General features: G+C 49.8%; 1 protein-coding gene across 1 annotated transcript; it reads right to left on the bottom strand.

Moving 5' to 3' along the window:
• Positions 1 to 1,686: 1,686 nt before the first annotated feature.
• CDKL1 (cyclin dependent kinase like 1) lies at positions 1,687 to 11,917 on the bottom strand. Its single transcript, XM_014311843.2, has 10 exons — positions 11,873 to 11,917; positions 10,443 to 10,630; positions 8,048 to 8,120; positions 6,163 to 6,253; positions 5,254 to 5,421; positions 4,542 to 4,568; positions 4,080 to 4,162; positions 3,649 to 3,705; positions 2,996 to 3,151; positions 1,687 to 2,167 (listed from the first exon to the last, which is right to left on the bottom strand). Exons 1-10 carry the CDS (start codon positions 11,915 to 11,917, stop codon positions 2,060 to 2,062), a joined length of 996 nt encoding a protein of 331 aa, XP_014167318.1. The 3' UTR covers positions 1,687 to 2,059.

The following is an 11,917-nucleotide window of genomic DNA, read 5'->3' as shown; positions in this document are numbered from 1 at the left end:
CCCTTGGAGTTTGTCTGGTTCAATGATCTGCAGGCAGGCAGGGTCACCCCCTCAGAGCACTGAGCTGCTGAAGGGAACAAGGCTCTTAGTGCAGGAGCAGCAGCTCTTGGACACAGCCCTGAGTACGTTTTGCTGTGTGCTGATGGACTGCAGCAGTTCTGTGCAGCTCTGGAGTTCCATCCTCTTCCCTCCTGATACATAAAAGTCATTGAGAATTGTTGAGGTTGGAGATCATGGGAGTCCAGGTGTTCCCCCAGCCCTGCCAAGGCCAGCACTGCCCCGTGTCCCCAGGTGCCACATCCACAGGGATTTTAAATCCCTCCAGGGATGCCGAGTCCAGCACTGCCCTGGGCAGCTGTGCCAGGGCTGGACAAACCTTTTGCAGAAGGAATTTCCCCAATACCAAACCTAAAGCTTCACAATGCAATTTGAGGCCGTTCCCTCTGCTCCTGTCCCTGTTCCCTGGAGCAGAGCCCGACCCCCCCGGCTGTGCCCTCCTGGCAGGAGCTGTGCAGAGCCACAAGGGCCCCTGAGCCTCCTTTGCTCCAGGCTGAGCCCCTTCCCAGCTCCTCAGGGATTCTCCAGCCCCTTCCCAGCTCCTCAGGGATTCTCCAGCCCCTTCCCAGCTCCTCAGGAATTCTCCAACCCCTTCCCAGCTCCCTTCCCTTCCCTGGACATGCTCCAGCCCCTCGATGCTTGTGACAGACTCAGAAATGCCCCAGGACTCGAGGTGGAGCCTCACTGGTGCCAGCCCAGTGGGAATGGCTCATCCTCAGGGACAGCACAGCATTTTCACTCAAATCCCTGGGTCTGGGCTAGGGAAGGGCAGCAGGCAGTGACTCCAAGCAGTCAGATGCACAGTGCTGGCTCAGAGATGTTTTCCATGAGGAAGGAAACAGAAGGTCCACAGACACACACGGGACATGGCATCTGTCCCACTGAAAGGGCTTTTACTGCTGTGCAACACAAAAGGTACTGGCAAAACATTTTTGCTGTAAGTGTCAGTAAAAAGAGGAGGACCAGCAGTAAAGTTTTATATAGCAAAATACCTCCAGTAAATTGGAAAAAGCTAAATTTCTTTTATTCAAAATCATCACAATATTACATTCTGAGATTCCACAAACCCCAGTCGTTCTAATACAAACACTTAGGTAGAATTCCTGCCTGTGTCTGGCTGTTGTTATAAATTACATTCATGATTAGTTTTGATAAAATCATTTTTATAACTACAAGCAAGTGCCCTCACTCTTGTCAGAAGCAGAATTCAAGGACAAAACTTGCAGGAGAAGCTCTGGGAAGACTAAAGAAACAGCAGGGGTGTTGCTCTGATCTCCTGGTGTCTGTGGAGCCTCTGAAACCCCAGCAGCACTTGGAGACCTTTGAGCTCTGGAAGGGCAGGAGTGAGCCCAGTGAACCTCTGGAGCTGAGACCCCTCCCAGCCTGGGCTGCACCAACACAGCTTCAGCCCTTCAGCAGCACAGGCACAGCCCCTCACACAGCAGGGACCTGGGCCCAGCCTAAAGCAGGAGGGACCTGGGCCCAGCCTAAAGCAGGAGGGACCTGGGCCCAGCCCAAAGCAGGAGGGACTCGGGCCCAGCCTAAAGCAGGAGGGACCTGGGCCCAGCCCAAAGCAGGAGGGATCTGGGCACAGCCTAAAGCAGGAGCGACCTGGGCCGCGGAGGGACCTGGGCCCAGCCTAAAGCAGGAGGGACTCGGGCCCAGCCTAAAGCAGGAGGGGTTTGTGTATTTGGCAAGGTGGAGCTCTCCTGCCAAGTCTGAAATGCAGGGACAGAGATTTAAATTTCATACTGTAAGCACTGGGCTGGGGTAATCCTGCACCAGGAGGCAACCAGGAATGAAAGCAGAATGCATTTGCCTTTGTACACAGAACACTTAAGATGAGCTTGGAGCTCTTTCTGCATCACTTCCTCTCCATCAGTGACCCAGAGTAGAGGACAGATCACTCTGTACATGCCAGAACTTTTAGTTTTCCACTGTGAATCCTCCTTTTATAAATCCTGCATGACTTTGAACAACTGAGTTTTGATCTGTCACCTGGTCAGATGTTTGGCAAGTGGTACTTTGATTTCCTTGTCTTGCAGCAGTTCTTCTTGCTGTCCAAAGCTGGGAGAACTTTGCTGCAGGTCAGCTGAGGCAGGTGCTGTAACTAAAGGAAAAGTTACACCACGTGTATTTGTTTGGAATGGGAATAAAGCACACATGGAATCAATCTTCACACAGAATATGAGCTATAAAACTATTCCTACTGTAATCCTGTACTTTCCAAGCTAAGATTCTGGGGTTTTATGACTGGATTGCAACTAGAACAACTCATTAAATTATTCCATTAGGCAAGAAAAATATCCCAGGTGACAGAAATGGAAGAGGCCAATCAGCGTGACCCAGAACTGACACCCTGTAGCAATTCTCCATCCCTCACCTCCAACGTCCCTGCCCGTTCCCAGCTCAGCCTCAGAGCTGCCATGGGGAATGTGGCTCACAGAATAAAGAACTGTGGAATGAGGTGCATTGGGAGGCTGGATTTGGGGACTTGGGATGGAGTCTGGAAGAGCCAGAGCAGCAGGGAGAAATTTGCTTGGCAGCTCCAGCTACAGAAACACCCAGGGTGTGGGGTAGAAACAGAAGTGATGCTTATTCCATCTCCATAATTCAGGATTTAAAAGCACCTGAGTACTCAAAATTAAACCAGTGAGAGTGTGCAGTTTGTCCAGCCCTCCTGCTGCTCTCTGTCAGGAATGCACATTCCTGGATGAACCGGACTGTGCCGGGGCTCAGCTGTTTATCCCCAGTGCCCCAGGGAGCCGCAGTGCAAAATCCACTTTGTACAGAGTTACTCTTTAGCCAGGGGGTGTTTTCTCCTCAGGACAGAACCCAGAGCCGCCCAACACCCTCTCTGCCAGCACAGCCCACCCTGGGGGCCAACAAGAGAGCAGCCCCTCCTCAGGGGGGATATTAAACACCATGGAAGCCTTACCCCTGGCACGTGCTTCCGAGCCAGCCTGGCCGGTTTCTGCGAGCCCTTCTGGTGTTCTCTGCCCAGCTCTGCTGCCTCCCTGAAGCTGTCAAAATAGGGGTGCTGCAGCAGCTGCTCACAGCTCTGCCTCTCTGCAGGGTCCATGCGAAGGCAGCCCTTAAAAAGATGGAGGATCACACAAAGCACTCCTTACACAGCCCTGCACAATTCCTGTGCTCCCCACAGCCCAGGAGCACTCCCACAGGTACACGTGTTACTAATTGTTTAATGCATTCTAAGAGTGGCTGTTCAGAATCAACATGAAGCTTGAGGAGCAGCTAATTATCCAACAATTACAAGAATTAATCATGGAATGGTTTGGGTTGGAAGGGACCTTAAAGATCACCTTGTTCCAACCCCCTGCCATGGCAAGGACACCTTCCTCTACCCCAGGCTGCTCTGAGCCCTGTCCAGCCTGGCCTTGGACACTTCCAGGGATGGAGAATCCACAACTGCTCTGGGGCAGGAATTGTGGCTGCAGGAACAGCTGCAGTAACATGGGGCAGCAAACCAGGAATGTTTCTCAGTGAATCTCAAACTCAGTGCCAGACTCTCACACCAGATGATTTGTTTATCCCAGTGCTGGGTTCCTCCACAAGCTGGAGTTTCCTCACCTTCATGAGAGCCAGTGCAGAGTATGAAATATTGGGGAATTTCACTTCCAATGGCTCCTGCAGGGAAAAAAAATAAGTGAATGGACTCATATTAGCAAATTTTTCATTCATCAGGTACCAAGACCCAGCTTTCCATAGGAACATGACCTGTTCCTCACAAAATGTCTCCATCACTCCAAGTGCTCAGAGGCCTGGCAGCTCTGAGGATGTGCCCCCAGAAATGGGGCAAAGCAGCAGAGATTAAACATTTTTGACTGCTTTTACACAGATTGTAAGTTAAAATGTCATGAGAGGTTCAGCCACCTCCAAATAATATTCTGGTGCACACTGGCAAAGTAGAGGACAAAGCTTTTGGATAAGGAAAAACACTGCACAGCAAAGGACAGGGCAGGGTGGGAAGGGAGGGAAGTGCAGCTGCAGGCAGCTCTTACCATGATCTCTGGGTCTGGAATTCTTACCCCACTGAAGAACTGGTTGGTGCTGAACACTTGCTGGTGCCTGGGAATGAGATCCCCTTTGACCACGAATTTAAAAAAGAAAAAAAAAATTGGAGTAATTTGCTTAATTTGGTACCAAACCCTGAACAAACACCTGGATCTTGTAAACCTTTATGGAAAACATTCCTGGTCCTTTCTGATACAGGCACCTCATGTTTTTGTCTGTGTGGAGACAGCTGAACTTGCTGTGCTCCCCCACCCCAGCAGGGACCAGGAGGGGCACCCAGTGGTCACCAAGCACATCCCACATCTTTCCTAATGTGCCCTGCACCAGCCCAGCTTCCCAGAGGGTAAGGACAGTGGAGGGAGATTCCAGGCAGTCTGCAGGCAGAGATCCCAATTCTCAGCCTGGTTCCCTGTGAGCCTGTCAGCACATGCACACAATGCCAGGAACACCCAGCTCCCTCCTAAGGACAGGAACCCCTCAAATCAACCAGCACCTTCTAAAGGGAGAGATCTGCCGGCTAAATCCCCCCTGGCTGTCACAGACATATTTCATGAAAAATCCTTTCCTTAGGATCTTTCTCCTGAGAAGCTGAGAGGCCTCAGAAATGAAATGTGAGCAATAATTATCTGCTGCTGTGGAATGCAACAGGTGCATCTGTGATTGGTCTCATGTGGTTGTTTCTAATTCATGGCCAATCACAGCCCAGCTGTCTCGGACTCTCTGGTCAGTCACAACATTTTATTATCATTCCATTCCTTTCTTTCCTTTCAAGCCTTCTGATGAAATCCTTTCTTCTATTCTTTTAGTATAGTTTTAATATATCATTTTAATATAATATATAAAATAATAAACATAAAACCATTATGTTACTATATTCATAAATATATTAATATAAATTATATTTCTATTAATATGTCTATATTTATTCTATAGTTAATAATGTTTATTAAGAATAATACTATTATAATTATATTATTATGCTATATTTATTCTATATTTAATAATATTATCAACATATTATTGTTGTTATTATTGTTGTTATTGTTATTATTATATATAAAATAATGAATCAGCCTTCTGAAACATGGAGTCAGGATTCTCATCTCTTCCCTCGTCCTGGGATCCCTGCGAACACCACACCTGGCTCCTCCCCATTCCCACCGCAGAGAGAATCCCTCCCTCCCTCCCGGGCAAGCCCCACCGGGGCTGCCACGCAGCCGATGGCCCACACGTCCACGGGGGGGCCGTACTGGGTGTCCCCCACCAGCAGCTCGGGGCAGCGGTACCACCTGGTGGCCACGTAGTCCGTGTAGTAATCACTGGGACCTGCTGGCTCGGGGTAGGGCAGAGGGACACGAACACAGGAACGTGGGGTCAGAGCGATGCACGGGAGCCATCATCACTTGTGACACTTTGGGGGCAGGCCTGAGCTGCAGGAGCAGCGTGAGTCACTGGCCACCAGCAGAGCCCAACTTTGGAAACACTCGGGATCTGGTAAAAATCAAGACCGTGTTTTCCTCCACATGAAAATCTGCACAGCTCCACAGCAGGGCCCTGCAGCAGCCAGTGGGCAGTTCTCAGAACCCATGTGATTTGTCTGAAGAGGAGCTAAAAAAGCCCAGATTGGGGGTTTTATTTACAACGGAAAATGTGAAGCCATTGTTTGCAGAGGCAGCCAGAGGGGCTTTTCCTGCCAGAGAGCTCCAGCTGTGTCTGCAGCCCTGCACAAACAACGGCTGGGCAGCTCCGAGACGCCCAAGGCCGACTTCCATCCATCCATCCATCCATCCATCCATCCATCCATCCATCCATCCATCCATCCATCCCCCGTGCCAGCACCCCCAGCGGCCCAGCAGGGAGCTCCGTTTGTTCACAGCTGTCCCCGCCTGTCCCGGCTCCCTCTCTGCACGGGTCAGGAATCTCTACCCAGCCCTCAGCACAGCTTCCCTGGGAAAACACACAGCTACCACACGGGAGGACTTGCAGGGTGTCAGACACAGACAGGTGAGGCTGGAATGGCTCATCCCACACTCCCAGCACATAAAGAGTGCAGATAAATTCAGCACTCACTCAGTATTCGAGCAAATCCAAAGTCACAGAGTTTGATGACAGAGTGCTTTGTTATCAGGATGTTCTCTGGCTTCACATCCCGGTGGATGCACTGGAAGAAGACAAAGCAGCAAGGTTAGGAGTATTTAACCCTCAGATAAATTCAGGCGGACCCCCTTGCACACTGTGGCAGGCAGTTCTTCCTGCTGGAAGGGTTTCTGAGCAGCAGGACAGTGACCTGTCCACAGCCCACGCTTGGGCAGAGGCTCTGTGCAGGCTCCCAGCTTCAGCTGCCAGCTCTGATGCCCTGGGAAGCTCCTGCCCAATGGTTTTGCTGACCAAGCTCAGCAAGGGCTCTGCTCAGCACAGGTGAGACACCCCACAGAGGGAGGATGTGACTCAGTGAAGGGCCACTGAAATTTATGGGACTGGGGTGTCACATCCAAGGCGAGGATGAGGGCGCTGGGACCACCAAGAAAAGGCTCCAGGTGAAACTCTGGATGTGCATGAAATACCTGATGGGAAGGAGGAAAGGAGACTGAGCCAGGCTGTTCTTGGTGGTGAAAGGACACAGACCATGGGCACAGACTGAACACTCAGGAAATTCCATTTAAACCTAACCAATTTATCTTTTTTTAACGAAGGCATGGCCAGACACCCAAACAGATTGTCCAGAGTCTGTGGAGACTCCAGCCGTGGAGATACTGAAATCCTGACTGGAAAAGTTTCTGAACAGGCTGTTCCAGCTGGGCCAGACTGATTGGAAGGGTTGGATGAGAAGATCTCCCCTTCCAACATCAGCAATTCTGTGATTCTTTGGAGGTGACCTTGTCCTTCACAACAACTTAATCTGGGCTTGGCAAAGAATTTCTGCTGATCAAACTAACAAAACCTTTATTTCTTTTGTTCTACTCAACTCACAGGAGTTTCACTCACATTGTCCCTCTCCTATCATCACCTCAGAGCAAACCCCTTGGACTTTCCTTGCCAAGCTGTGGTAAATTATTGTGTCTCCTCCTGAGGACTGAAATGCTGCTTATCAAACACTGTCATGGAGCTCCAAAAAGGGCAGCTGCACAAAACCTCATTACCTGTGATCTACAGCAGCTCAGGCTGCAGCATCTCATTGTTCCCTCTGCTCTCAAACTCCACTGAATCTTCCAGACTGAGCAGGGGAACAGATAAAAGACACAAACCAACAAATCTTGGAAGCAGGAGACACCTGTGGCCAAGTTCCTGTGGCTCAGCTGGACGTAATTCTCTCAGCAAAGACAAAACACCCACTCCAGGGCCATCTCCTGCCCCACTCTTAAATCTCAAATGTTGGCAGATGAACAAAAATAAAAATTAGAGCTAAGTTTGGCTAAAGAGCTTTTCCAAAAGACTCCTTCTCCTTCCCTGCTTCTTAAAATGTTCCCACTGAAGTATCTGACATGCACACAACTCGTGTCTCCCTCCAGAGAGCAGAGGAGGGAGTAAAAAGGATTTACTGTGTCTGAGTTTTGAAATCTTTTCACTTCACTGGTGCCATGATTCAACCCCATGCCAGTAAAGCGAAGCACTTTCTGTGAAATCCAGCTGATGAGCTGCTAGGGCAGGTTCCTGAAGGCAGGAGTGGTGCAGGGCCCAGGGAATCACACAAGGATCATTCCCACTCCTCCTGGAGCCTCGTCTAAGGTCATTAGAGCAAATCACTCCCTGACAGCCAAGCCAAGGGGCTGTGTGACAGTGAAGGCAGCTGGTGTGGCTATACACCAATATTTCAGATGTGTTTCCTGTTCAAAACAGGAGATTCCACCTGACTCCATCCCATGAAAGCTCTGGAATCAGGAAAATGCCAACAGAACCCCCCTCTCTCCTCCAAGGCCCCGTTCCAGCAATGATTGGTGCAGCTCAGGGGACTCACATTGTGTTTATGGCAGAAGTTCACAGCCTGCAGGGTCTGCCAGGTTATGCTCTTCACCAGGTACTCTGGCACCCTGTTGGAAAAAAACAGAGTTTTATTTTGGCCATTAATAATGAATTCAGTATTTCAGGGGAAATGAGTGCTAACATTGTACAGGGATCTGAGCAAAACCATCAGGGAAGTCAGGAAACCCTGCCAAAGCCAGTCAGTGCAACAAGAGAAGAGGATTTGTGTCTGGTACCAGTGTCACAGCCAGCAAGGGCTGCCACTGTGACCACACAGCAAAGTGTGTGAGTCCATCTCAGAGCCTGTCCTACAATTCCTGGCAATCCTGAAATGCCAGCAGGAGTTTCTGCCTCAGCACCTCTCAGGGCTGGAGCTGCTGCAGTATCCATGGTACAGATACATGGAATGCTGCCATGGCACTGCTTGTCCAGAGTGGAGAGGTGAAAAATGGGCCAGGGAAGGGTGCTCAGACCAGAGCATAAAGCTCTGCTTTGGTTTGGATCCCCCTCCTTCCCTCCCACAGGCAGCAAACACTTCCCAGCCCCCTTTCCTTTCTTTCAGTTACTGGGCAACAGTTCTTGAACTTCCTTGGCTGTCTGTAATGATCTTCAACAACCCCAGGAAAGGCAGAAGTGACAATCTTGGCATTTCCCAATTCAAACACAATTTTATTTCACATGTTGAGCGCTGAAAAGCTTCTGATTCATAATAAATAAAAACACTACCCCAAACTAAACCAAAACAATGCAAGCCTGAGTTTTTCTTTCCCACGTGGCTGTCAGTAGTCAGTGACACTCTGAGTAGAGATTCCTTCCAGAAACATCCCAGAATGATGGGAGTGATGCTGTGACAGCAAAAAAGGGGATGGAATTGGTCAAAAGAGCTGGAATCAGTCCATGCCCACCCATCTTAACCTGACCACAAAAGACTTGACCATCTGCCCCAGCAAAGCTGAAAAGCAAAGCATGCAGCCAGCTGTTACATGTTCCTTCACACTGGAGTTGTTCTGATCAACAGGCAGCAAATGGGAGGCATTTCCTTCAGGAGAGTTTTCCATCCCCTCCTGAGGTTCCAGGGAACAGGTTCAAAGTGGGGGTGGCAGCTGCTGGGCAGCTCACAAAGCTCTCAGCTTTGTCACACGCTGTCAGCATGCTCCTTTCTCCCCGAGAAAGGGAGTAAATAACAAAACTCTTGTTTACTCAACCCCCTATGCTGCAGGCAAATTCACAGCTCCAGGCCTGTGAAACGATTTGTGGGCTTCTGCTTTAGCATTTCCCCAGCACCAAGGCACCTGGATAATTAGGGAGTGGTATTTACAAGGTGTGGACAGAACAAACCCTGTGTGGAACTCACACTTGGTGCAAGCACCTGCTTGAAGAGGAGTTTTGCAGAGAGCAAAAAAAAAACCCCAAAAACTGCAAGTTCTGCAGAGAGGTGCAGGCTCAGCTCTTAGGAATTACGCCTCACTCTGAAGGGCTAAAAGTGTTCAGAAGGGTAGATGTGGCACTTGGGTTTAGTGGTGAACACAGCAGTGCTGCACTAACAGTTGGACTCGATGCTCTCAGAAGGCTTTTCCAACCGAAATGATTCTGCAAGTCCCTGATTCTGTGTTTGGGTGCCCAGTGCCTGCAGTGATGGCAGCAGTGGAAGGAGCAGCTGCTCCCAAGCCCCGGTTTGGGGGTCCCCTGGCACACAGAGATGTGGCACTTGGGTTTAGTGGTGAACACAGCAGTGCTGCACTAACAGTTGGACTCGATGCTCTCAGAAGGCTTTTCCAACCGAAATGATTCTGCAAGTCCCTGATTCTGTGTTTGGGTGCCCAGTGCCTGCAGTGATGGCAGCAGTGGAAGGAGCAGCTGCTCCCAAGCCCCGGTTTGGGGGTCCCCTGGCACACAGAGCCCTCTGAAGGAGCAGGACACAATGACACACCCTGCTCCCAAGCCCCGGCAGCCGGAGCCCTCGGAAGGAGCAGGACACAATGACACACTCCGCTCCCAAGCCCCGGTGGATTGGTTTAGAGTAGAAGCTCACTGTCTAACATAGGTGATAGGTATTGGAAAGTAATTGTAAACATGTTATACGTAGTTTGTAGTATAAAGACATAACACTGCCCCAGGGGCAGTCAGTATGCCTGGAATTGTCCTGCTGGATGGACCTCGGCAGGGCAGGAGAAAAATTTTTATAGATAAAATACAATAAACAACTCTGAGACTGAGAACTGAAGAAACTCCGACTAATTCTTCGAACGTGCAGGCCGAAATAGAGACTTTTCATGTGTCTCGGGGCTGCAATAAACTGCAACCTCCTGAGAAGAAACCTGTCCTGTAATGAATGAAATGGCTCTGCCAGCCCCGGGGCAGCACGGCCAGGCCGCTGAGCACTCACTCACCCGCGGGGGTGCCTGTCCAGCTCCTGCAGCACGGTGTGCTCGCAGTACTCCAGCACCAGGTGCAGCCGCCGCTTCCTCCGGAACACCTCCAGCAGCTTCACCAGGTTCGGGTGCTTGAGTTGCTGCAACACACGGGGGGTGGGCTGGTCAGAACTGCACAGGGTGAAAGGGTGGGGGACAGATCTGTCCTGCAGGGTCACAGTTCCTTAAGCTGAACCCTTTCTACAAGCACAGCTCAGCTACAGCTCAGCCTCTGTGAACTTATTTCGGGAGCAGACCTCAATGGGTGGGCAACAAGCTCTGCACAGCGTTCCATCTATCCTTGCCCTCTGGCACTGGGAAGCCCCAATGTCCCCCTTATCCTTGGATATTGGGAAGGGATTCCTGGCTGGGAGGGTGGGCAGGCCCTGGCACAGCGTGCCCAGAGCAGCTGGGGCTGCCCCTGGATCCCTGGAAGTGCCCAAGGCCAGGCTGGACAGGGCTTGGAGCAACCTGGGATGGTGGAAGGTGTCCCTGCCCATGGCAGGGAGTGGAATGGGATGATTTTTACAATCCCTTTCAACACAAACCATCCTGGGATTCTATGATTTCAAGAATCTGCAAACTCCCACTCCACGTCCCTTGGCTCCTGGCCACAAAAATCCCTTGGTCTGCAAGGTGTTTGCTGGGCAGAAAAATGATTTATCAGGCCCGTAATTTTCTGCTGAGAAACACAATCTCACTCCATCTCTGACAAACAGGAGTTGCCTAAGCAAGGAAGTGCCTCAACAAACAAACAAACAAACAGTCACTATTTGCAGAGAAAAATCTGAAAAGAGTCAAGCAGGTCTGCACTTGTTAAAGTCAACAGTGATCAACACAGATCCTGCTGTGCCAGTAGCTTTGCATCCTTAAGGATGATGCAGCTCCCAGCTGCTTTACAAGGAACTTCTGCCATGATTATTTTCCTTTTCAGATGTTTAATATCATTTAAATCTTAATGTAAATCTAGCATTATTCACTGAAATAATATAGCTACATGTGCTGTGTTTACTTTGGATAGGAGAAAAACTTTGGCTGCTTCTTCCAAAATATAACTGAAAAATAATTATGCTTTTTTCTAGATGATTGTTTTCCTAGGATAGCAGGTGTACAAATCATGAGCACCCTGGAAAAAGTGCAAAAAAAGTGAGACTTCCCATTTCTTGGAACACAAAGCTGAGGTTACTGTGTGCCATCACCCAGCAGCAAGTTTGTAACAAAGAAAAGGAAATTTTTTTTTCACACAACACATTCCTAAAGCCTCAGGACACTATGGAGACCAAATGAACACAAGAGTTCAAAAGAGATGGGACAGAGTCCCAAAAGTCTGCAGATGGATGAAGCAACAGGCACAGCCTTTGCTGCAGAATCCTTGCCTAGAAACCGGGAGTGTGGAAGGAAACCTTTACCCGATCCTCTCCTCCTTCCTCCGGGGTCTCTCCTAATTTCTGCAT

The sequence above is a fragment of the Geospiza fortis genome, unplaced genomic scaffold (assembly GCF_000277835.1).
Source record: "Geospiza fortis unplaced genomic scaffold, GeoFor_1.0 scaffold23, whole genome shotgun sequence".
NCBI classification, from domain to species: domain Eukaryota; kingdom Metazoa; phylum Chordata; class Aves; order Passeriformes; family Thraupidae; genus Geospiza; species Geospiza fortis.
Note: the sequence above shows the minus strand (reverse complement) of the source record. Positions and strands in the feature narration are given on the sequence as shown.